The sequence below is a fragment of the Heptranchias perlo genome, chromosome 18, assembly GCF_035084215.1.
Source record: "Heptranchias perlo isolate sHepPer1 chromosome 18, sHepPer1.hap1, whole genome shotgun sequence".
In the NCBI taxonomy this organism is placed as follows: domain Eukaryota; kingdom Metazoa; phylum Chordata; class Chondrichthyes; order Hexanchiformes; family Hexanchidae; genus Heptranchias; species Heptranchias perlo.
Window position 1 is genome coordinate 42,966,148 of NC_090342.1, and position 23,813 is coordinate 42,989,960.

The 23,813-nt window shown below is 46.0% G+C and overlaps 1 protein-coding gene across 3 annotated transcripts in view; it reads right to left on the reverse strand.

Moving 5' to 3' along the window:
- cadps2 (Ca++-dependent secretion activator 2) overlaps positions 1 to 23,813 on the reverse strand; it is a 603,629-nt gene that overhangs the window by 338,571 nt on the left and 241,245 nt on the right. For all 3 annotated transcript variants that reach the window (XM_067999803.1, XM_067999802.1, XM_067999801.1), the window contains exons 4-5: positions 11,939 to 12,019; positions 10,070 to 10,306 (exon numbers count right to left, since the gene is read on the reverse strand). In XM_067999803.1, coding sequence (XP_067855904.1) covers positions 10,070 to 10,306; positions 11,939 to 12,019 — 318 coding nt within the window. The remainder of the gene's footprint in view (positions 1 to 10,069; positions 10,307 to 11,938; positions 12,020 to 23,813) is intronic.

Below are 23,813 nucleotides of genomic sequence, written 5' to 3' on the forward strand. Positions count from 1 at the left end.
TAAATTTTTACCTCTGCTTTTCACTTTGGCCACTAATCTTTTCTAATCATCGAACCAGGAAACCCGACAGAGCAGGGCAGTGTATTTCTCCACAGTACTGCTAACATCTCTGTGAGGGGGCACCTGTTCTAAAAGAAGATACATGCAGATTATCTAAATGTGCTGACTGACACCAGCTGTAGGTTTTCTTTCTGTCTTTTGACCAAATCATCTTCAAGCTCCGGTTTTCTACAAATACATACAAACATACGAAATAAGAGCAGGAGTAGGCCATTCAGCCCCTCGAGCCTGCTCTGTCATTTGATAAGATCATGGCTGATCTGATTGTGACCTCAACCCTACTTTTCCGTCTACCTACTATAACCTTTGACTCCCTTGTTAATCAGGAATCTATCTAACCCAGCCTTAAAAATATTCAATGACCCTGCCTCCACCCCTCTCTGGGAAGGGAGTTCCACAGACTCACGACCCTACAAAAAAAAAGTTCTCTTCATCTCCCTCTTAGATGGGCGACCCCTTATTTTTAAACTGTGGCCCCTAGTTCTAGTCTCTCCAACAAGGGGAAACATCCTCTCGGCATCTTCCCCTTCTAGTCCCCTCAGGATCTTATATGTTTCAATAAGATCACCTCTCATTCTTTTAATCGTCAAAGTATACAGGCCCAACTTGTCCTCCCTTTCCTCATAACATAACCCCTCATCCCAGGAATCAGTCGAGTGAACCTTCTCTGAACCGCCTCTAAAGCTATGACGTCCTTTCTTAAATAAGACGACCAAAACTGCACACAGTATTCTAGATGTGGTCTCACCAATGCCCTGTACAACTGTAGCAAAACATCTCTACTTTTATATTCCATTCCCCTTGCAATAAATGACAACATTCCATTTGCCTTCCTAATCACTTGCTGTACCTGCATACGAACTTTTTGTGATTCATGTACCAGGACACCCAGATCCCTCTGTACCTCAGAGTTCTGCAATCTCTCTTCATTTAAATAATATACTGCTTTTCTATTCCTCCTGTCAAAGTGGACAAGTTCACATTTTCCCACATTATACTCCATCTGCCAAATTTTTGCCCACTCACTTAATCTATCTGTATCCCTTTGCAGACTCCTTGGCCCTGATATTAGAATGGAGGTGGGATGGTGATTGGGCGTGTGGGTAACCCGCCCAATAAAAAATGTCCATTTTGCACGCGATCGCGAGTCAATTGGTGCCACTTTAAGTGGCTTCCGGGTTTGCCCTCCGAAAGCTGCTCGGCGGGCGGACTGCGCACCTGCATCACAGGCTGTCGGCTGGAGCAGCTTTATTTAAAGGGGCAGTCCTCCAATGGCTTTCCCAGGAGCAAACACCCACACACCACAGTGAAGCAGCATAGGGGCAAGGCTGCTCTATGATTCAATGATGCCTCGCTACAGGGTAAGGTGAGGAGGAGGAGGGATGTGTTTTACCTGGTGGACGGGAGGAAGCGGCCTGCCTCTGCCACCATGAAGGCCTGGCTCGAGGTGGCAGAGGTGGTCACCAGCAACAGCAACATATTCTGCACCTGGATCCAGTGCAGGAACCACTTCAATGACCTAACTAGGTCAGCCAAAGTGAGTACACTTAATGATTGTCGTACATTCCGTCTTCCACATCATTGCCCCCACCCCCCAACTCATTCTGCACTGCCAACACTACTCTATCACATCACTCCTCACACCCACGCAAAGCTCATCCTCAACTTACCTGCACTTCCTCACCTCCCCATTACTCACCCCACCGCTACCACTCAACCCAATCCTCATACAATGTCATGGCTCTGTGTCATACTCACCCTCTAACGTATCTCTTTCACGGTCAGGCGCACCAAACCAGTGCATTCATCGGTTGGCCACGTCACCCATCACTCGCTCACGCGTCTGTACTTTCTCCCCTTATAGAAGAGAGCTCAGAATGCATGGGAGAGGGTGAGGACCAGAGGGGGCCGCAACAAATCAGCATCCTCGCAAACGCGGAGCAGGAGGCGCTGGAGCTCAGCCGAACCCTCGAGTGCCTGTCCATCAGGGAAGCCGAGACTGGACCCCACAAACGTCTGGTGCCATAACTTTAACTTTCATCACACACAATATGAATTGATGTTAACAATGCTTGCCATCTTCAACACATCAGAGTGCTCATCGCAACATGACACATCTGTGATGATGCTTAATATTGCCTGCTGTTCTCTTACAGGGCCTTCAGCGACCGGTGACGGCAGAGGGCGATTCCTCTGAGGACCTGCCTGCCTTGAGAATGCACCGTTACATCTTAGCGAGCCATCCACCAGCGCAGACACTCACACCTCGTGGGGTCCGAGTCCTCAGTTAGTTGGGTTGGCACCTGGTGAGTTACCACATACGTGAGCACGAGCAGACACTGGTGGCAGTAGGCAGCTGCGGGGCGTCCGGGTCGGTGGCAGCACTCCTCTCCAGGCTCTGCTCAGCTGGACACAGATGCTGAACCTTGGGGGGCATCCTTTAAAAGGAGAATGATCGAGGGACAGCAGCATTCGTGAGATGCTGGAACAAGTGCCACGCGCACTCTCCACAATAGCACAGAGGATAGAGTCGTCCAAATCCTGCATGAGTGGAATGGTGGCACAGGTAAGGGAGGGAATCTCTGAGATGCTGTCAAGGGTAAGTGCGGGAATGTCTGCAATGGAGAGAAGGCTAGCCTCCATTGAGCTTCAAGCACAGCTCACAAATTAGTCCTTTCAGGCCCTGACAACGGCCGTCTGGACTCACAGTGAACAACGTTCTGCTGCCTTAAACAGGCAGGCAGATATACTAGCACTGGCCTTATAAGGTTTCACACATGTCCTCCAAACTGTTGTCCAGCAGAGTGGTAGGAATGATGTGGGCCTGGCCCAGGGGAGGGATGACGGCGAAAGAGGACATGGGACTGGGGCCGCCACTCAAAGCGCTCCCATGTCTCACCCGTTGCCCCCCTCTCAACCAGTACCTGCAATGCTGCCTCCTCTCCAGGTGGCCGAGTCTACCCCTGCACAGGTGCAGGTGGAAGTGTCTTTGGACGGGCCCTCATGGGCACCAAAACCCAGAGGGCATAGGCCCAAAGCGGTCAGGGATGAACAAGAGCAACCTGCCACTACCTCTGCTGCAGCCACAGGGGATGCACCATGTAGAAGTAGTCGGAAGAGAAAGGTGAAGGTTTTGTAAGCACAAAGGGGATGCACAAGGGTGTTTGACGGTTGGTCATGTTTTTTTATTTATATTAGCTTTTCGTTAAACTCACATTAATTATTATGACTGTCACCACTACTGCCACGTCTTGGCCATTCTTGACTGGCTTTTGTAATAGGGCCCTTTCATGAGGTTCACTATGAACGGCGACACTTGATGCCACCCATTGGATCACTCTGGGTGTATGTGTCGTTGCAGGACTGTTTTGTGCAGGGAGGAATGGGGGAGGCGGGGGCTGGTGTGGGCGCTGCTCTATCCAGGTGGTGTGAGGACTGGACTTTTCACACTCTGATGTTAGGAAAATCGTTCACATATCAGTGACTCCCTGGCCTCACAAGCAGCCAGGTGAGCCACTGCTCTGCCCATGGGTTCCTCCTCCTCCTCCTCCCCCTCCTAAATGTGGGTTGCAGATGAGTTCTAACCGTTTCTCAAGCGGCACCCCTCTCTGTTGTGCCATGTTGTGCAGGGCACTATAATGCGTCCCACTCTGTCTGGTGCGTATTGAAGTGCTCCCCCAGAACAATCAAGGCACCTAAATCGCATCTTAAGCAGCCCAATAGCATGCTCAACTGTAGATTGGTGGCGATGTGGCTGTCGTTATATCGACGCCGTTGCTCGGTGATGGGGTTCCTCAGAGGTGTCATGAGCCACGTGTGTAGGGGTTATCCTTTGTCCCTGATGAGCCAGCCTAAAGGTGTTCTGTGTGTGGAAGAGGGGCGGGATGTTGGATTCCCGGAGGGTAAAGGAATCATGGCAGCTGCCAGGGAATCTGGCACACACGTGAAGGAATCTTTTGTGGTGGTCACAAACGAGCTGAGTGTTGATGGTGCGATACCCCTTCCTGTTGATGAACAGTCCTGGCCTGTGTGGAGGTGCTCGTATTGCTATATGGGTGCAATCGATTGCACCCTGCACCCATGGGAAGCCACCCATGGAGTGGAATCCCACTGCCCTCTCCGTCTGGCTGAGGTCGTCCATGGGGAAGTTGATATACTGCGAAGCCCTGCGAAACAAGCCTTCGGTGACCTGCCTTATGCACTTGTGTGCAGACGACTGAGAGACCCCGGTGATGTCCCCGGTGACACCCTGGAATGATCTGGAAGCAAAGTAGTTGAGGGCAGTTGTGACTTTGACAGTGACAGGTAAGGAGGTGCTGCTCGGCCCAGCTGGGAGCAGCTCAGCATGAAGGAGACTGCAGATGTCTGCGACTACCTGGCGTCTGTCTCTGAGCCTCCATATGCACTGCTCCTCAGAGAGGTCCAGGAAGCTGAGCCTTGGTCTGTAGACCCTGTGGCGAGGGTAGTGCCTCCTGTGACGTCGCTTTCTCTGTTGTTGCCCTCTGTACTCTTGGGCAGGTGCCTGTGGCGCAGCACTGTGTTGTGGAGCTCTGAGTGGCGGAGGTGGACGCCGTGCCTGGCGAAGCTGGTGATGTTGCTCGTCCTCAGATGTAGTGATGAATGCAGCCATGGTGCTCCCCCATCCTAACGGTGTGAGTTTGAGGGGGTCCGCAAAATAATTACATATGTTTGAACAGAAGAATGTTGAGTGGAAATTAAAAATTTTCAGTGAAAACACAACGATCTTACAGCAAAAACTTTGTTGCAAAAGCCTGCTGCAATAAGTGACTTTTTCTCCCCATCTGTCAAATAAGCATTTGAATGTCTCACTGGCTGCTGGCTGAAACACGTCTGTTGCAACATACAGTGTTTCCCACTGCACGGGAAACACGCTGAGGATGCTTCAAAATCGCACCCCTGCCTTAAAGTGAACAAAATTAAGTAGTTCAACTACTTAAACAATTTCAACAACCGTGTAAAGCATCATCCCGCCGGTTTTAATTGCCGGTGGGACTTCCGCATTCGGGAGGCGCGCGCACCCAGAAGCGTCAATGGGGAACCCGAAAGTCTGCGGGTTGGAGCCGGGTTCCGAACCGATCGAGATTTCCCCAGTTTTCGGAGCCCCCCCCGCCCCACAACGCACCTGTAATTTCCCGGGAAAACTGAGCCCCTTATGTCCTCTTCACAACTTACTTTCCTACCTATCTTTGTGTTATCAGCAAATTTAGCAACCATACATTCGGTCCCTTCATCCAAGTCATTGATATAGATTGTAAATAGTTGAAGCCCAAACACTGATCCCTGTGGCACTCCACTCATTACATCTTGCCAACCTAAAAATGACCCATTTATGCTTACTCGCTGTTTCCTATTAGTTAACCAATCCTTTATCCATGCTAATATGTTACTCCCTACACCATGAGCTCTTATTTTGTGTAGTAGCCTTTGATGTGGCACTTTGTCAAAAGCCTTCTGGAAAACCAAGTACATGACATCCATAGGATCCCCTTTATCCACATGGCTTGTTACTTCCTCAAAGAACTCTAATAAATGAGTCAAACACGATTTCCCTTTCACAAAGCCGTGTTGACTCTGCCTGATTGCATTGAGATTTTCTACGTGCCCTGTTATAACCTCCTTAATAATAGATTCTAGCATTTTCCCTATGACAGATGTTTAGCTAACTGGCCTGTAGTTTCCTGCTTTCTGTCTCCCTCCTTTCTTGAATAGAGGAGTTACATTCACTGTTTTCCAATCTGATGGGACCCTTCCAGATTCTAGGGAACTTTGGAAAATTAATACCAATGCATCTACTATCTCTGCAGCCACTTCTTTTAAGACCCTTGGATGAAGTCAGTCAGGACCTGGGGTCTTGTCAGCTTTTAGTTCTAATTTTTTTTTCAGAACCCTTTCCCTGGTGATTGTAAATGTTTTAAGTTCCTCCCTCCCTTTCACCTCTTGATTCACAATTATTTCTGGCATCTTACTTGTATCCTCTACAGTGAAGACAGACGCAAAATATCTGTTCAATTCATTCGCCATTTCCTTATTCTCCATTTTTAATTCCCCAGACTCACTCTCTAGAGGATCAATGCTCATTTTACTTACTCTTTAACTTTTTAAATACTTCTAGAAACTCTTACTATCTGTATTTTATATTTCTAGCTAGCTTTCTCTTGTATTCTAATTTCTCCCTCCTTATTATTCTTTTACTCATTCCTTGCTGTTTTTTATATTCTGTCCAATCTTCTGACCTGCCATTAATTTTCACGGAATTGTACGCTTTTTCTTTCAATTTGATATTATCTTCAACTTCCTTAGTTAAAGATCACAATATGATTGAATTTTGCATTCAGTTTGAGGGAGAGAAGAGTAAGTCGAAGACGAGTGTTTTAAACTTAAATAAGGGCAATTATGAGGGCATGAAGACAGAGTTGGCTAAAGTGAACTGGGAAATTAGATTAAGGGATAGGTCAGTAGAGATGCAGTAGCAGACATTTAATGAGATATTTTGTAACACTCAGCAAAGATACATTCCAGTGAGAAAGAATGACTCTAGGGGAAGAACGCACTATGCATGGCTAACTAAAGAAGTTAAAGATACAAGTTGTCCTTTACTGCAGTCGATTCCTGGAAAGAGCTAGGATAAATTTCTGAGATAAAACTTGCTCCTTCAGTGATAAAAGAGCCTGAAGCCACTGAAACAGCTGTGGAGAATGGTGGAAAGGGAAAGATTGTGACAGCTCTCTGATTCAGGAAAGCATGTTTTACTGTTGAGGCTGTACCTGTAGTGGTGGATAAAGTGCTGACTCATCAACAGCAAACATTTTAGGTCACTGCGTAACACGACTACAGCCTGGCAACTTCATGCACTGGAGGAGCAGCGGGTATCATAGGTCTTCTGATTAGGCGCAAGTTGAAACGTAAGTGGGACGGTGCAAGAATCACACCCATCCACAGTCTTGCATTATAATCCCACATGTATTTCCAGGGCCTGCACCATTTGAATAATGTACGGAAGCTTCATTCAGGGAAAACAACCATGAATGGAAGCTCACCTGCTGATGGGGAGGATATTACGTGTTGTAGCAGACCCCAAGAGGAAAAGCCCAGGGGGAATGTGAAGTGATGTACACCAGTGTCAACACTTAACAACATACCGTGTACTTGGTGACAATGTAGAAAAGAAATTTAATGACCTTACCAGGTCAGCCAAGATACACGAAAGAAACCATTACCTTCCACAAATGCCATGTAGTAAGCATTGCACTTACAAATAATATTATACTATCTTAAAATATTTTCAATGCTCATCACGAATGCCCTTTATACTGCAAGATCTACTTTGTAAAACCAATCTTTACACCGGGAAGTGTTCCTTTACCCACATCTTTACATTCGTTCAAACTAAAAGGATACTATTGCAACATGCAAGTGTCAGGGGCAGCCACTCTGGCCTGCATATTGAAATTTGGCCATCAATGAATGTCACCATGACAATAGGAACTTCTCACTTCTTGTACTCTGGTTGCTGGAGAAAACTGACTGTAACAACAACAACAACTTGCATTTATATAGCGCCTTTAACATAATAAAATGTCCCAAGGCGCTTCACAGGAGCTTTCACAGAACAAAATCTGACACGAAACACATAAGGAGATATTAGGACAGGTGACCAAAAGCATGGTCAAAGAAGTAGATTTTAAGGACGATAGCTGGAGAGGTTTACGGAGGGAATTCCAAAGCTTAGGGCCTAGGCAGTTGAAGGCATGGCTGCCAATGGTGGAGCGATTAAAATCGGGGATGTGAAAGAGACAAGAATTGGAGGAGCTCAGTGATCTCGGGGGGTTGTTGGGCTAGAGGAGGTTACAAAGATACTGAAGGGTGAGGCCATGAAGGGATTTGTAAAACAAGAATGAGAATTTTAAAATCGAGGCGTGCCCGGACTGGGAGCCAATGTAAGTCAGCGAGCACAGGGGTGATGGGTGAACAGGACTTGGTGCGTGTTAGGTTACGGGCAGCAGAGTTTTAGATGAGTTCAAGTTTATGGAGGATGGAAGAGAAGGAATAAAAACAAGGAGGTGGACCTCCCTCCCAAGTCATGCAATAACCCATACAAACTTTTTTGTTGGGCTCCTTCTCCTCAGGCTCTAGGAGCCACTGCCCTTATTTCTACCATGAGGTTGTCTACTGAGGGATCTGGCCACAGCTGCTACACTTGAAGCTGCTCCTCCTTCAGACCTTTGCAGGCTTCTCTGCACTGTCTATGCCTCCTAGATTTAATCATCTGCCCTTTTAAGCATTCACAGCTTTTTACACACTGCAGCAGCAAAGCACTTCCCTTCCTTCATTTTTAGCAACAGTAAGCAAATCCTGCACACCAAACTAGCTCTGCCCCAGGAAAATAGAATGGGGTTACTGCGGGGTCATATTTGTGGCAGGAGTCCTAACCCGCCACACTCTGGTGGAAAAAAAAAGGTTTTCAGATTGTACATGCAAGAAAATTGAGAAACATCACAATGTAATTCCATGGCTAACACCTTTGAAGAAGTTGTTCCTTGCCCCAATGAAGGGCATGAGGAGATCACTATGCTATGGTTGAACTATTGCACTGAGAAGCGATGGAGGCTCAAGATCCACTCTCTTTTTGTCTGATGGGTGAGTCCTCTCTCACATCTAACCTCCACCCCACTTTCTCCATCAAAACCTCCCATGTCTCTTCATTTCATAAATGTAACGATGGCTTTGCTGAACTTTCCAATCATGTTCCTCCCAAGCTGCAAATAGGCTATCCAACACACTTTTCCTCCACCCTCCATCTTCTCCCCATCTCTTTTGCAGTTTTGCTGAATATATTTTGAGAAAAGTCCTACACGTGGAGCAGTCTACATGAGTTTCGTATGAATGTGTTTGAATGCATTTTTAGAACTTTTTTTTACCCATTGCATGTACAAACTGGAGAACTTTCCACAGATTTATTAGCATTTGAGTGTGGCTGTGATGATATGTAGGATCAATATTTTCAAAGTGCATTATCTTTGTGGAAAGAACTAAAACTTCAATTTAAAAGGGTGAAATCGTATGTATTTTAGACAAAAGCGTGGTTATTTTCAATCATGTTCCATCAAGAACATTTGTGATATTATTTATCATTAAGGATTGGAAAAATGTGATGACTAAGCTACTTCTATCTTTATTTGTAACATTGCCTCTAAGACTGTTGAACAGATTATGAATAAAACAAAGAAATACCTTGAAAACATGGTTCAGCCTGCACAATAATGCAAAAACAAAAGTCTCACATTTATTTGGTGTCATTAGTCCTCAGCATGCTTAGAAAAAATGATGTTCTGGGGCTTCTCCGACAGTTCAGTAAATTTACCAGGAGAGCAGGAAGGCCCCAGGATTGAACCCTCGTCTGTGCTGATCTTAGCGGGGCAGCAGTAAGAGTGCAACAACTGGCCTCAATACCCATTGGTTATGGAGGGGGTTCCTGTTTCGAACCATTATCCAGCAACCCCTGCTAGAATGTTGGGTGATGAAGAATCACACAGTTAAATAGCCTTTGCAATTGATGGCTTTCCTCCTTTTCACTCCTGACAATTCACCTCACTTCAAACTCTGGAAGACCACCTTCTGCTGGGCTAAAAGTGGAACTTCCATTCTTCACATTCTCCATTCTGTAGCTTACGACAGTTTGACTATCAAATTAGTACCAAAAAATGTCAAATCCGTGGTTCTATTCAAAGAGAAATGAATCGTGACTAATAAGTTGTTTCACTTGCGACCATTTCAAAACCAAATCCAAGAATCACGTTTGTCTCCATTCTCTCAGCTTCATTCAAACACAGCTGTCAGCGGGTTATATAGCAAAACCTCAGAAGAGAGCAGATTCATCCTTTCTTTGCTATAAATGTCAACACGATAACAAATCATTCAACAATCTGGCAGAAGCGAATTAAAAATTACAACAACATATGAATTCCCATGGGCTAGACAATTAACTCACCTCCAGTGTGAATGACAGCACAACGTCCGATTTTGAGAGCTGAATTTCATTTTCATCTCCAATGTCCAAAAAGGAGGAATTCTGGGCCCGCTTCAGCTTCTGAAGTTTAAACTCTGGGCCTCCCTTAGCCACTGGCAGGCTCTCCAGGTTAGCCATGAGCAGGTTGACAGAAGACTTCAGCTCTTCGATGTACATATTTTCCATATCCTTCTGGACAAACTTGAGAAATTTTCGCTCCTTTAAAAACATTGAGAGTAGAATAAGAACTAATCTAGATGTGATGCACATCATGGTGCCACTGACATTCTCTATGTGGCAAAGGGAAAGTATAGCTTATGTTGAATGGAATACTAATATAACAAAGACAGTGGGGCCAGTTTACCCATCCCCCACTTCCAGTTGCAGTTGGGTGCTCATCAGAAGTGTACCCGAAGTGTGCTCGGTCTAATGTGGCCTGAATATGCCCTTATTGGTAGCTTCAATTCATTACTCTAAGCCCAATATATCCTAGACACAGGCCTGTCCCTTGGCAACAACCACAACTACTACTTGCATTTAACATAGTGAAACATGCCAAGACACCTCACAGGAGCATTAGCAAACACAATTTGACACTGAGCTACATAAGGAGATATTGGACAGGTGACCAAAAGCATGGTCAAAGAGGTAATTTTTTAAGGAGCATCTTAAAGAAGGAGAGACAGGTAGAGAGCTGGAGAGGTTTAGGGAGGAAATTCCAGAGTTTAAGGCCTAGGCAGCTGAAGGCACGGCCACCAATGGTGGAACTATTAAAATCGGGGATGTGCAAGAGGCAAGAATTGGAGGAACGCAGAGATCTCGGTGGGTTGTAGGGCTGGAGGACGTTACAGAGCAGGATCCTGTGCCTGGGAATAGGACAAATTGGAACCACTATTGCAGGCTCAAGAGGCCTTTTTCATTTTCTTTCAAAACTTTCTCTTATTAATTATAAAAATATTGGAGTTGGGAAGAAAAGGCTATTTGACTGAGGGTCAAAAATCATCCAATCGAGTAACAAAGAATCTATTTTTTTCCCAATTGGCACGGGAAGGTGTGCTGTGAGGATGGAAGTGTCAAGCGACCAATGACAGGAGGTTGGGGGTGGGGAGGTTGGAGGCAGAAGGTCATGTGATGAAACCTCCAGGAATACGTCCAACTAGAGTTGGCAACATATTTGGGGCCTTTTGGCTGCTCTTGAAAACAGCAGCCAAAGGTGTCCATCTCGGATGCCTGTCCCACTGCCCCAGAAACAAAAAAGGACTTACTTACCAGAGTGGGGCTGGGGATGGGGTCCAGGGCCAATTTCTTTTGGGTGAATAGGCACCTTTCCCGTGTTAGTGAGGAAATTGAGGCGGTAGGGCATTTTACAACCCCCGGCCACCTTGTCAGCATGGCGGAGCCTTCTGGGGGTGTACCCACTCTACCCACATTTGGGGTATCCTTAGGAAATCACTGGGCAATGTGAAGGGGGGGGGGCAGAGACCTGGTGCAACGGGTCTCTGACCTTTTCTCTGCTTTGCACCTGGGGAACTGAGCATTCTCAGATGCAAAAGGGAGAAAAATCAGCCCGATTAGCTTTTCCCAAATGGCTTGCGTCAAATATTATAGACATGAGGGAAGTAATGTTTGTAGACAGGAAGTGTGTGTCTTATCCACCATCTTCAATAACATATAGATAGATGTTCAGTCATCTCAATGGGAAAACATCCCAAAACACAATCGCTGAAACTTTTGCACGCCACGTGTCAGATAAGTGTACAAAAAGAGTGCAAAATTACATTTTTTTATATAGCTAACAGGCTAATGGCACTAGATGGTCATACGAAACATTAATTTTCAGACAACACTTACTTTGGCCAATTGTTCAGCCATCTGCAGCCTCCCATCGAGCTCCCGGCGAATCTGAGCTGCTTGTTCATCAGCGTTGTCCAGCTAAAGTACAGAACACATCACTGGAGTTAGCGCATAAAAAAAACAATACAGCCGAAGCTGGAAATCTGAAACAAAAACAGAAAAGGTGGGAAAACACTCAGCATGTCAGGCAGCATCTGTGGAGAGTATGGTTGCCAACTCTGGTCGGATGTATTCCTGGAGGTTTCATTACATGATGTCCTGCCTCCCACTGGCCCACCCGTATGCTCCCACCATTGGTTGCCCAACACATCCATCCTCATGGCACACTACCTTCCCTCGCCAATTGGAAAGCGAACAGACTCTTCTTGACTCAATTGGATGATCTTCGACTGTCAAACAGCCTTGTTTCCCCAACTCCTATATTTTTATAACTAAAACAAAAGTGATCATGGAAAATGGGAGGATACTGAAAGGTGTAGAGGAAGTGAGGGACCTTGGAGTGCATGTCCACAGATCCCTGAAGATAGCAGGACAGGTAGATAAGGTGGTTAAGAAGGCATATGGAATACTTTCCTTTATTAGCCAAGGCATAGAATATAAGAGCAGGGAGGTTATGCTGGAACTGTATAAAACATTGGTTAGGTCACAGCTTGAGGTCACCACATTACAGGAAAGATGAGATTGCACTAGAGAGGGTACACAGGAGATTTATGAGGATGGTGCCAGGACTGGAGAATTTTAGCTATGAGGAAAGGTTGGATAGGTTGGGGTAGTTCTCTTTGGAACAGAGGAGGCTGAGGGGTGATCTAATTGAGGTGTATAAAATTATGAGGGGCCTAGATAGAATGGATAGGAAGAACCTATTTCCCTTGGTAGAAAGGTCAATATCCAGGGGTCATAGATTTAAAGTAATTGGTAGAAGGATTAGAGGGGAGCTGAGGAAAAATGTTCTCACCCAGAGGGTGGTGGGGGTCTGGAACTCACTGCCTGAAAGGGTGGTAGGGGCAGAAACCCTCAACTCATTTAAAAAGTACCTGGATGTGCACCTGAAGTGCCGTGACCTACAAGGCTACTGACCAAGTGCTGGAAAGTGGGATTAGGCCGAGTGGCTCATTTTCAGCCCACGCAGACATGATGGGCCAAATGGGCTCCTTCAGTGCCATAAATTTTCTATGATTTTTCGATGATTCTATGAAAATGAAAAAGAATACAATTTTTTTTTAAATGATCCTCTGATTTTTCTCCTGGGTTGCTTGCAGCTGTGCCCTGATGATTAATCTTCAATTCCTGGAGGCTCCAGAACAATCCTGGAGGGTTGGCAACCCTTGTGGAGAGAGAAACAGAGTTAACATTTCAGGTCGATGACCTTTCATCAGGGGTTAGCTTGCCTTCCAGCTAGTCCAGATGTCCTCTCTTAGGTGGAGAGAATATAAAATGTTAGTTTCATTCACCAACAAATGGAATAATTTTGTGTATCACATTCTTTATTATTCATATTTAAATGTACACAGAACCAAAGGCATTTTAGTTTAAACACGGAGTTCAATCTTCCACAGACACTGAAGAAGTCTGCAATAAGTTTCCACCAAAGTAGGATGGCAGGCAACAATTGGACAATTAATTGGAACGTGGAAATGGATTTTCTTAAAAATACATGTTGTTCACACACATTAAGAAAGTATGGGGGGGATGCTGAGTTTCTTTAAGTCTGAACCCAACTGCGCCACACGGAAATGCTGATTTTGCTACTGAACCAAATCCATTTAGAGGAAATTTGACAAACAACTGAAAAAGAAAATTATTTAAAGGGTACAAGGGAAAAGCAGGGAAATGTGATTAAAGTAGATGGTCCGGATGGGGGAAGCTAACAGCAGCACGGGCTCAATGGACCAAATGACCTCCTCTTGAGCTGAGATTTCCATGATGCTACATTCTCACCTCATCAACAAGTAAACCAAACTGCAGCCTGACTGTTATCCACGTTCATCATGAACTGGAGGGTTCAACAAAAAGAAAACACTGAAAATTTACAGGCTCCCCCCGTTCTTAGATCGACATTGGGTAAATTTAACCAGACAAGGCTCCTGGCACGGACCCTGACTTGCTAGGAGTGCAGATCGAAGAACTGGACGTGGAGACCAGCACATGCTATTTATTCCTCCGTTTCTCCAGTCTGAAATTTTAAAGACCACAAAATCAAGCGCACTGATGCCCATGCCCGACTCTCCGGTTCGGACTCCCGGACAGCAAGGTTTCGATACAGGGAGAAGAATTAACTCAGTTTGAGAAGCCCAACCTCTTAAACGAATGGTCGGCTGTACATCAGTGTGGTGTTGCTGAACGTCTGCAAAGTGCTGTCTTCTCCAATGAGAATGAGACCGAGGGTGTTAAATTCGATAACCCCTGAATCCGGACGCGGGGTTCGTGGTGCGCGATTAACCAACGCCCGGAGGTTGAGATGAAGGCAGCTCGAGAGATTCGTGTTGCCGAATCATCTCCATGGTTTGTGTGTGCAGCCAGTGCTAACTGTGCTGATGAGTGGTTGCACGCACCAGCAGGGGCCCGATGTGGGGCGTGGCCAGCACTACTTAAAAGCAGCCTGCATCTCTTAAAGGGGAGGTGCACTGTCAATGCAATCAGTGGAGGAGGACAAGTGGAACGGCTAGACCTGCAAGAAAGCGTGCACTGAGGTTCTCCGAATGACGCACTGGAGGTCTTGGTGGATGAGGTGGACACACGGAGGGCCATCCTGTACCCACAGGGTGGCAGGAGACCCTCCAGACAACAGATGCTGAGGCAGTGGGAGGAAGTAGCCCTGGAGGTGAATGCCAGGAGTATTGCACCACGCATGTGGATGCAGTGCAGGACAAAGTTCAATGATTTGACACGAGTGGTCAAAGTGAGTGAATGCAAGTGTCAAGTGGCACATCCTGCATGGAGCACTGCACCACTGCTCCACTCTAGACATCTCCTGTCACCCAACCACCAACAAACGCTTCCCATCCGTACGCAATGCTGCACTTCGGATGCTGCATCTCACCCTCGCATAGTACCGCGCTTGCAATCGAAACACCCACAACTCACAGGTCACACACACTGGCAGCTATTCGACCATGACAGGCACATCACCCAAATATCTTGCAGGACACTCACTGCTCACTGACACAATTCCCTCTGTCTTGCAGGATAAGGTGGCGCATAACAGCCGACAGACCGAAAGACAGGAGAGAGGACGGGGACGCCGACACGTCCTCACCCCCCGGAGACCGTGCTGGGGATCATTGGGCAGGCCGTCACACAAACAGCTTCTATCGCAGCGCAAACAGATGCCATCAAAGGTCTGCATGCTTCATTTGGAGCTCATACTACTGCTTTGGAAGCTCAGACTGCTGCAATCGTTGCTGTGGGTACCACTCTGGAACTGGGCTTCCAGGGCGTCAGAGCACTCCAGCAATCTGTTCTCCAGCAGATCACCAAGAGTGCTGAGGCACCATCCCGTGTGAGCGACAGAGGTGCCATGGCAGTCGAACCTGCTGTCCTCGCTCAGGATGACAGCATTCCTGCTCTCATCCGCCACTCCCCTTACTGTTGCATGTCAGCTAGCGAGGCCAGACTGCTGCAGCCCATGCCGAGATGGTGCAGTTTAATGCCGGGCCCTCCTGGCCCAGAACTGCTCAAGGTCGTCCTCCAAGGCGATCTGCACATTCCTCAATTGAAGGTCAGCAGCCTTCCACCACCCATGCTCCAGCCACTGGGGATGCACCTCGTAGTAGCACAAGGAAAGGAAAAGGCACACGATTGACAGGCACTAAGGGAATGCACAAGGGTGAATAGTGTAATGTTGTATACATGATTTCAGTGTTCAAATTTATAAATTTGTATTTGAAGTCGCAGTCGGTGGTGGTTTGTATTTCTGTGATGAGCTGCGGGAGGAAGCAATGTATAATCATATGGTGGGCAATTTGATGGTTATTTGGGAGAGGAAAGGTGAGGAGTGTAGGACTGTTGGTGACTCAGGAGGTGCTGATGAGGTCACTGATACCGCTCATAAGGTGAGCACGCAGAGCCCTGACAAACGGGGCCTGTGCACCTTGTTGCTTTCCTGCCTCTTCCTTTATTCCTCCTCTTTCTCCTCCTCCTTCGCCTCTTCCTCGGGCTCTGGCTCAGGGTCTTGCCAGTGGCAAGGGCTGTCCTCTCACATTGGCGAGGTTGTGCAGAATGCAGCATACAACGACGATTCCTAACACCTGCTCAGTGGAGTACTGCAGGGCTCCTCTAGAACGGTCCAAGCGGAAGTGTTGCTTTAGGAGGCCTATGTGTGCTCAATGACGTTTCGTGTGGCTGCATGGTTCTCATTGTGGGCCTACATTGCGTGTGTGCGTGCTGGCGTTCCTGACCGGAGTCATAAGCCACCTCATGAGGGGATAGCCCTTGTTGCCCAGTGGCCAGCCTTTGACTTGACATGCCGGTAGAAAGATGGGTGAGACATAGGACTGGCGCATAATGAAGGCGTCATGACTGCTGGCAGGGTAGCGGGCAATGACTTGCATGATGCGATGCATGTGGTTGCATACCAGCTGCACAGAGGGAGTGGAACCCCTTTCTGTTGATGAATACGGCCGAGATCAGATGAACAAGCATGGCAATATGCATGCAGTCAATGGCACCCTGCACCATGGGGAAGCCTGCAATGCGAGCAAAGCCTTATGCTCGCTCATTCTGCTTCTCTGTGTCAAGCCAGATTGTGAATCTGTTGCGTAGCTCGTACAGTGTCTCAGTGACCTCCCTTATGCAGCAGTGCACTGCAAACTGCAAGATGTTGCATATAGTGCCAGCAGCGGCCTGAAAGGAAACAGAGCCGTAAAAGTTCAGCGCTATGGTTACCTTCACAGCCACCGGTAATGCTGTCCTTGCCCTGCTCTGAGGCTGCAGCAGATGACGTATCTCCGTCACAACCCCTTTTGTATACTGCAGCCGTTGGATGCACTGATCTTTGCTCATGTTGAGGTAAGAGAATTGGTCCCTGAAGGCTCTCATTGGCCTGCTCAGTGCCCTGTGCCTCCCCCTCCCTCTCCTTGCAGCTTGACCTGCTCTGCATGGCCTCTCTGCATGCTCCCAGTCGTTTTCAATGCCCAGCAGGAGCACGAGCATGCCACCCACGGTTGGCAGAAATCTTGTTCAGCACAATGATGGCGGAGTCCAGCACGTGAATGCAAAAGACAAGGCTGAAGCGTTTGCAACCATCTTCAGCCAGAAGTGCCGATTAGATGATCCATCACAGCCTCCTCCCGATATCCCCACCATCACAGAAGCCAGTCTTCAGCCAATTCGATTCACTCCACGTGATATCAAGAAATGGCTGAGTGCACTGGATACAGCAAAGGCTTTGGGCCCCGACAACATCCCGGCTGTAGTGCTGAAGACTTGTGCTCCAGAACTAGCTGCGCCTCTAGCCAAGCTGTTCCAGTATAGCTACGACACTGGCATCTGCCCAACAATGTGGAAAATTGCCCAGGTATATCCTGTCCACAAAAAGCAGGACAAATCCAATCAGGCCAATTACCGCCCCATGAGTCTACTCACAATCATCAGCAAAGTGATGGATGGTGTCGTCGACAGTGCTATCAAGCGGCACTTACCAATAACCTGCTCACCGATGCTCAGTTTGGGTTCCACCAGTACCACTCGGCTCCAGACCTCATTACAGCCTTGGTCCAAACATGGACAAAAAAGCTGAATTCCAGAGGTGAGGTTAGAGTGACTGCCCTTGACACCAAGGCAGCATTTGACCGAGTGTGGCAAAAAACAGCCCTAGTAAAATTGAAGTCAATGGGAATCAGGGGGAAAACTCTCCAGTGGCTGGAGAGATGGTAGTGGTTGTTGGAGGCCAATCATCTCAGCCCCAGGACATTGTTGCAGGAGTTCCTCAGGGCAGTGTCCTCGGTCCAACCATCTTCAGTGTCTTCATCAATGACCTTCCCTCCATCATAAGGTCAGAAATGGGGATGTTCGCTGATGATTGCACAATGTTCAGTTCCATTCGCAACCCCTCAGATAATGAAGCAGTCCAAGCCCGCATGCAGCAAGACCTGGACAACATCCAGGCTTGGACTCATAAGTAACATTCGTGCCAGACAAGTGCCAGGCAATGACCATCTCCAACAAGAGAGGGTCTAACCAACTCCCCTTGACATTCAATGGCATTACCATCGCCGAATCCCCCACCTTCAACATCCTGGGGGTCACCATTGACCAGAAACTTAACTGGACCAGCCATATAAATACTGTGGCTACAAGAGCAGGTCAGAGGCTGGGTATTCTGCGGCAAGTGACTCACCTCCTGACTCCCCAAAGCCTTTCCATCATCTACAAGGCACAAGTCAGGAGTGTGATGGAATACTCTCCATTTGCCTGGATGAGTGCAGCTCCAACAACACTCAAGAAGCTTGACACCATCCAGGACAAAGCAGCCCGCTTGATTGGCACCCCATCCACCACCCTAAACATTCACTCCCTTCACCACCGGCGCACTGTGGCTGCAGTGTGTACCATCCACAGGATGCACTGCAGCAACTCGCCAAGGCTTCTTCGACAGCACCTCCCAAACCCGCAACCTCTACCACCTAGAAGTACAAAAGCAGCAGGCAAATGGGAACAACACCACCTACACGTTCCCCTCCAAGTCACACATCATCCCGACTTGGAGGTATATCGCCGTTCCTTCATCGTCGCTGGGTCAAAATCCTGGAACTCCCTTCCTAACAGCACTGTGGGAGAACCTTCATCACACGGACTGCAGCGGTTCAAGAAGGCGGCTCACCACCACCTTCTCAAGGGCAATTAGGGATGGGCAATAAATGCCGGCCTCGCCAGCGACGCCCACATCCCATGAACAAATAAAAAAAACACACTGTTGTAAATGCCACCAACTGTACTGCATGACCACCCAGACCACTCTCTGTAGACTACTGCAACTTTCTCCAAGTATAGGAAGCTTCAACAAACATATACAAATGCATCAGCAGCCAGAAGCAATAATCCAGCAACTAACCTGCAAGATCCCTTTAAATAGCACTGGTGGGTCCCTCTAGGCTCGCTGTGACCCGTTCAACTGGGCTGGAGTGTTGAGTTCCAAAATCGTATCTGTCCCTTTAAATAAGCCATGCACACTGATCTAATGCTCTGATCTCCTTACTTTACATGCTGCCGGCGTTAGTTATCTGCTCGTGCGCAAATGCCTTTACCAAGTTGGCATCCGGCGCATGTCACGCTAGAAGCTCGTGCGCATTCCGGATGCCATTTTGGTTCCTAGGAGGCCACGTAGCACCTACACAATGGGCGCTACACAGCCCAATTTATAGCCCTGAAACTTTATGAACTGCATATATGTTCACTGAAGATAATTAAGAGAAGGAGAATGAAAAGACTTTTACCTCACCTGTTAGGAGAGGATTCAAACATAAGTCCCTGTAGCAAAATAACATTTTTGCACATATGCCAAACAGTTGAAGAAAGAAAGAACTTCTGTTTATACAGCGCCTTTCATGACCTCAGGACATCCCGAAGCACTTCACAGTCAATTAAGCACTTTTGAAGTGTAGTCACTGTTGTAATGTAGGGAAATATGGCAGCCAATTTACACGCAGCAAGGTCCCATGAACAGCAGTGAGATAAATGGTCAGATAATCTGTTTTTGGTTGAGGGTTAAATATTGGTCAGAGAACTCCCCTGCTCTTCCTCGAATAGTGTCATGGTATCTTTTACATCCACCTTGGTTTAATGTCTCATCCGAAAGACGGCACCCACTTCAGTGCAGCACTCTTAGTACTGCACAGAAGTGTCAGCCCAGATTATGTGCTCAAGTCTCTGGAATGGGGCTTGAACCCTTGACCTTCTGACCCAGAGGTGAGAGTGCTACTACTCAGCCAAGACTGACAAAAAGGGTGTACTATCGCCACCCCCCACCCCAAAAAAGACAAATATCTTGCCAGAATCAACTTATAAATTGACTTTGGCAGAAGATATTGGACTATTAAATTTGTACACTTCTCACACTGCCAAAGTACAGTCTGTAATATTAGGTATCCGATTATTTCCAAATTGGATTCTGAAACTCAAGCGCTAATCATACTTAATGGTCACAAAATAAACATAAAATAATTTAACATTAACTAGCATGCCTAGAGAGTGTGCATCTGAAATGCCTGGGGATTAATCCTTAATGAATCAACCGATGTGTTCCTAATGTGTACTTTCTGAATAAAAACGGCAAGGCATGGGGTCAGATTGATAGCACTGATGATGCAGATAATTAACTACATTCCCACGTTGCATATAGTTTATTTATACATCCATAGGAACAAACAACCACTGCAAGCATGCTTCAAGCTAGCCATTACTTGAAATGAGTTATAGCACCCTGGTCTGAATAGATTTCCTGTTCCTGATTATGTAAGACTAAAGTATTGTGAATTGAAAGTCTTTTTTTTCCTCTGATGCATTTTTCCTTTCCTAACATATAAATCAAAAGGTTTCTGTAAATCCTCTAGAACTTAATAATAATTCAAATATTCACTGTGTATATAGCTTTAAAGATGAGTCGCACTATCTGAATACCATCAGCAGAGCTATCAATCTTGGTGAATGCTACAAGCGAGATTTATGATCAAAGAATGAAACAGAGCAGAAACCCATTTAAACAGAAAGAGCTGTGAAACACGTCAAAATGGGTTACATTTTTAGGTCAATCGCATGACGGGGCTAAAATGGGATTCTTCATAAAACTCAGAATTGGAGGGTCGTGATAATTTTTTTTTATTTGTTAATATTTCTATTCATCTTCGTTTAGACGTGACGCTGAAGGAATTACTCGCCTGACTGTATGAGGAGCTCAATCGTCAGATACAGATAAATAACAGGTTTAGTGACACACCTTGGGTTAAAAACCTTATTCTGTACAGATGTTAACTCAGCCTCTTTCCATGGTCAGGGTCAGTAGCTTCTCCTAACAACCTCTCAGAACCCTAATGATATTACGCCCCAAAAAAAAACTCAATGTGTATACCGTCAACTTTTAATGTTCTTTCCTAGTTGTGTGTACAAAATCCCACATTCACGGGCAAGATCATTTTTATCCAATTTGATAAATGTTACACCTCACCCCTCCCAAAAGCATGCAAGATTTGGAGATCCTTTGTAAATCAGATTAAAAAATGATTCATCTATAACATGTCCAAAAAATATAGGTCATAACTTGGTTGTTATGTTTACTCCAGATATTACTCTTATGCTCAGCGTCAAGGGCCACTCCCATTAACGAGCCCTCCCTTTCAACAAACCAAAGTGCGACTTCACATGCGCAATGACGCCAACTTTAGTCTACTGATGTAAGTCAATTTTAAATGGTTAAGAACCGATGCAAATAACACCTGAAAGGTCAAGTGCTAATAGCCCTCAATCCTCCCAAACATGTACCTGTGAATAATTATGACTATTTGCATAATTAACTTTTTTAAAATTTCATCATCCCAACAGGGTAGACCTCTTAAAGTAACCGATCCTCTCTGGGATGGATTACCTTTCTCGGTCAGTCTTGGGCCTTTACTAGGTCCACAATAGAACTCACACCTGCTCTCAGCCGGCTTGAGTTCTGTTGGGCCTAGGCCGAATGTAATGGACAGAATTCCCTGAGAAGCTTGAGGACTCCCCAAAGACACCTCCAAAGCAGTTCTCTGATATGAGGTGGGTGGTCAGAAGACTCACCTGTCCCACCCTCCCTTCCCCCCACCCCTAACTGGAATTTTGGACATATTTGGACACATTGGAACCTGACCGATTCAGGTTCCACCCCAAACTGTGGTCCCCTCCACAGGTGATTTACCTGCTGAATGCCCTCCCTGCCCCCCGGAACTTTGGGCCCATAGACGTCATGATTTGAAATGAAATGGCATCTCAAAAAACAGAGAAAAACAAAACACTGCAATAATGGATATACAAATTAACAACAGGATTAAAGTGACACTCATTAGAGGAATTGTTACTAGATCATAGTCTCTACTGTAACAAGCATGGTTATAGCTTACTCTCTAACAAAGAAGCCGTATAAAAACATTCTCTTCACTTATGGTCGCTCCAAAAAATGGCCTTGCTGAGGGGTCTATCTTGCATTACAGTTGGCTCTAATTGTGAATAGGTTGTAAAGCAAAATTATGTAACAACACAGCAATGGGTAGCTATGTCATAAGTACCTTTTGGACACTGGCGATGATTGCTAAATTGTTGCGCAGTTAGCAACAACAGGGCACCATTACATACGTGCAGGATAGGAGTAGGAAACAATGTGTGCAAGACTTAACTGATTTGCTAACATTGGGAGTAGACTGAACACTGCTATTAGAAGCTTGATTCTGCTCTATTTACTGAAGATTTTATATGCCTTGTGAGATTGCAAGATTGATGTGATATTATGTATCTGCTATAATCTTGGCACTAAAATAGTGCAAAGGACTGAATGTGTTTGTGTTGGGTATTTGGCAGCTGCCTTACTCTAAATGCAGTGTCAAGGCAGAAGATGGATGCAATGGCACAGCACACATAAGGGCAGGGATGACAGCTTGTAGTAATAGAGGCAGCACAAACAAATCAAGTTTGCCCCACTCCCATCAGCAAGCACTCAGGCTCTGTACAGGACATGAAGATGCCAAAGTTGTTGATGATGACTAAGTGGATCGCTTGGGATGTGTGGTACAGTGGGCTGGGGATAGTCAAAAGATAATTAGAACCGAGCGTCTCCCAAAGATGGTCTGAACAGGTTGATGAAATAATCCTGCCACATCCTTTCAATGCCTTTTTGGCAGCAAAAAGCTTGCGTGCTTTGATCAAAGGTGCAGTGTTGTTAATTTTTGCATTGAAATCAGGCAAAAGTAAACAAATGGAAGTTTCCTTCTCAAGATCACACTGCGCAGAATGCCTCAGATTTGACACTAATTAAAAGTACTAACATATTTAAGCATGGAATTTGTCCATTTTTGTGTATACGCAGGGTCTCTGTTTTCACCAATAGAAAAAGGAATAGGCACATTCGGCACTTTGACCCACCTCCCCAGTATTTGGTTAGCACAGGAATCATCTACTGCTGCTTAAACTCCTGAGAAGTAGAAGGTATAACTTTCATGAATTATAGATACCCATGAAATGAAGGGTAAGTGAGGTGGAAGAAAAGAATGTGGAGACAATAGAAAATGCAGCCCCAGGTTTGATTCCTGTAAATTAAAGCTTGCTGAAGCTACATGGCAGTAAAAGTAGTACTTTTTTTTATTCTCGATCAGAGAAATTTAAACCCAAAGGGCAACGGTCACTAATGAAATTGTTATTTGTTGCCAAGGAAAACCACAACTCTAAGAACATTGATATCTATTTATAAACAAAACCCATCCATAATAAACCCATTTCAGTAATTGTTAGCTGGTAACAGATATGCAGTTAGAGTTAAAAGGACACGAAGCTCTTTATATAAAGCTATCCAGTTTGCTTATGGTGAGATAATAAATAGACTTGTTCAATAAAACAATGTCCAGCAACTGCCAATAATTTTTTTCTGTTTTAGTATATATTGGATCACTGAGCTATACGTTTAGAGGAATTTTGAGAGAGATAAGGAGGACAGAAATATCTAACGGATACACTTAGTAGACAATGTCCAGCATTTCAACATCTGTCATCACATCCTCCCCCATAAAGCACTGAGCCTTGTGATGGCCCTGGATCCAGAAAAAGCATTCAATTGTGGAAAGGGATAACCCAAGAAGAATATTAATGAAATGGGTTTCAGTGACAGGTTCATCACCCTCCACTATATGAGCCCTATATCCAC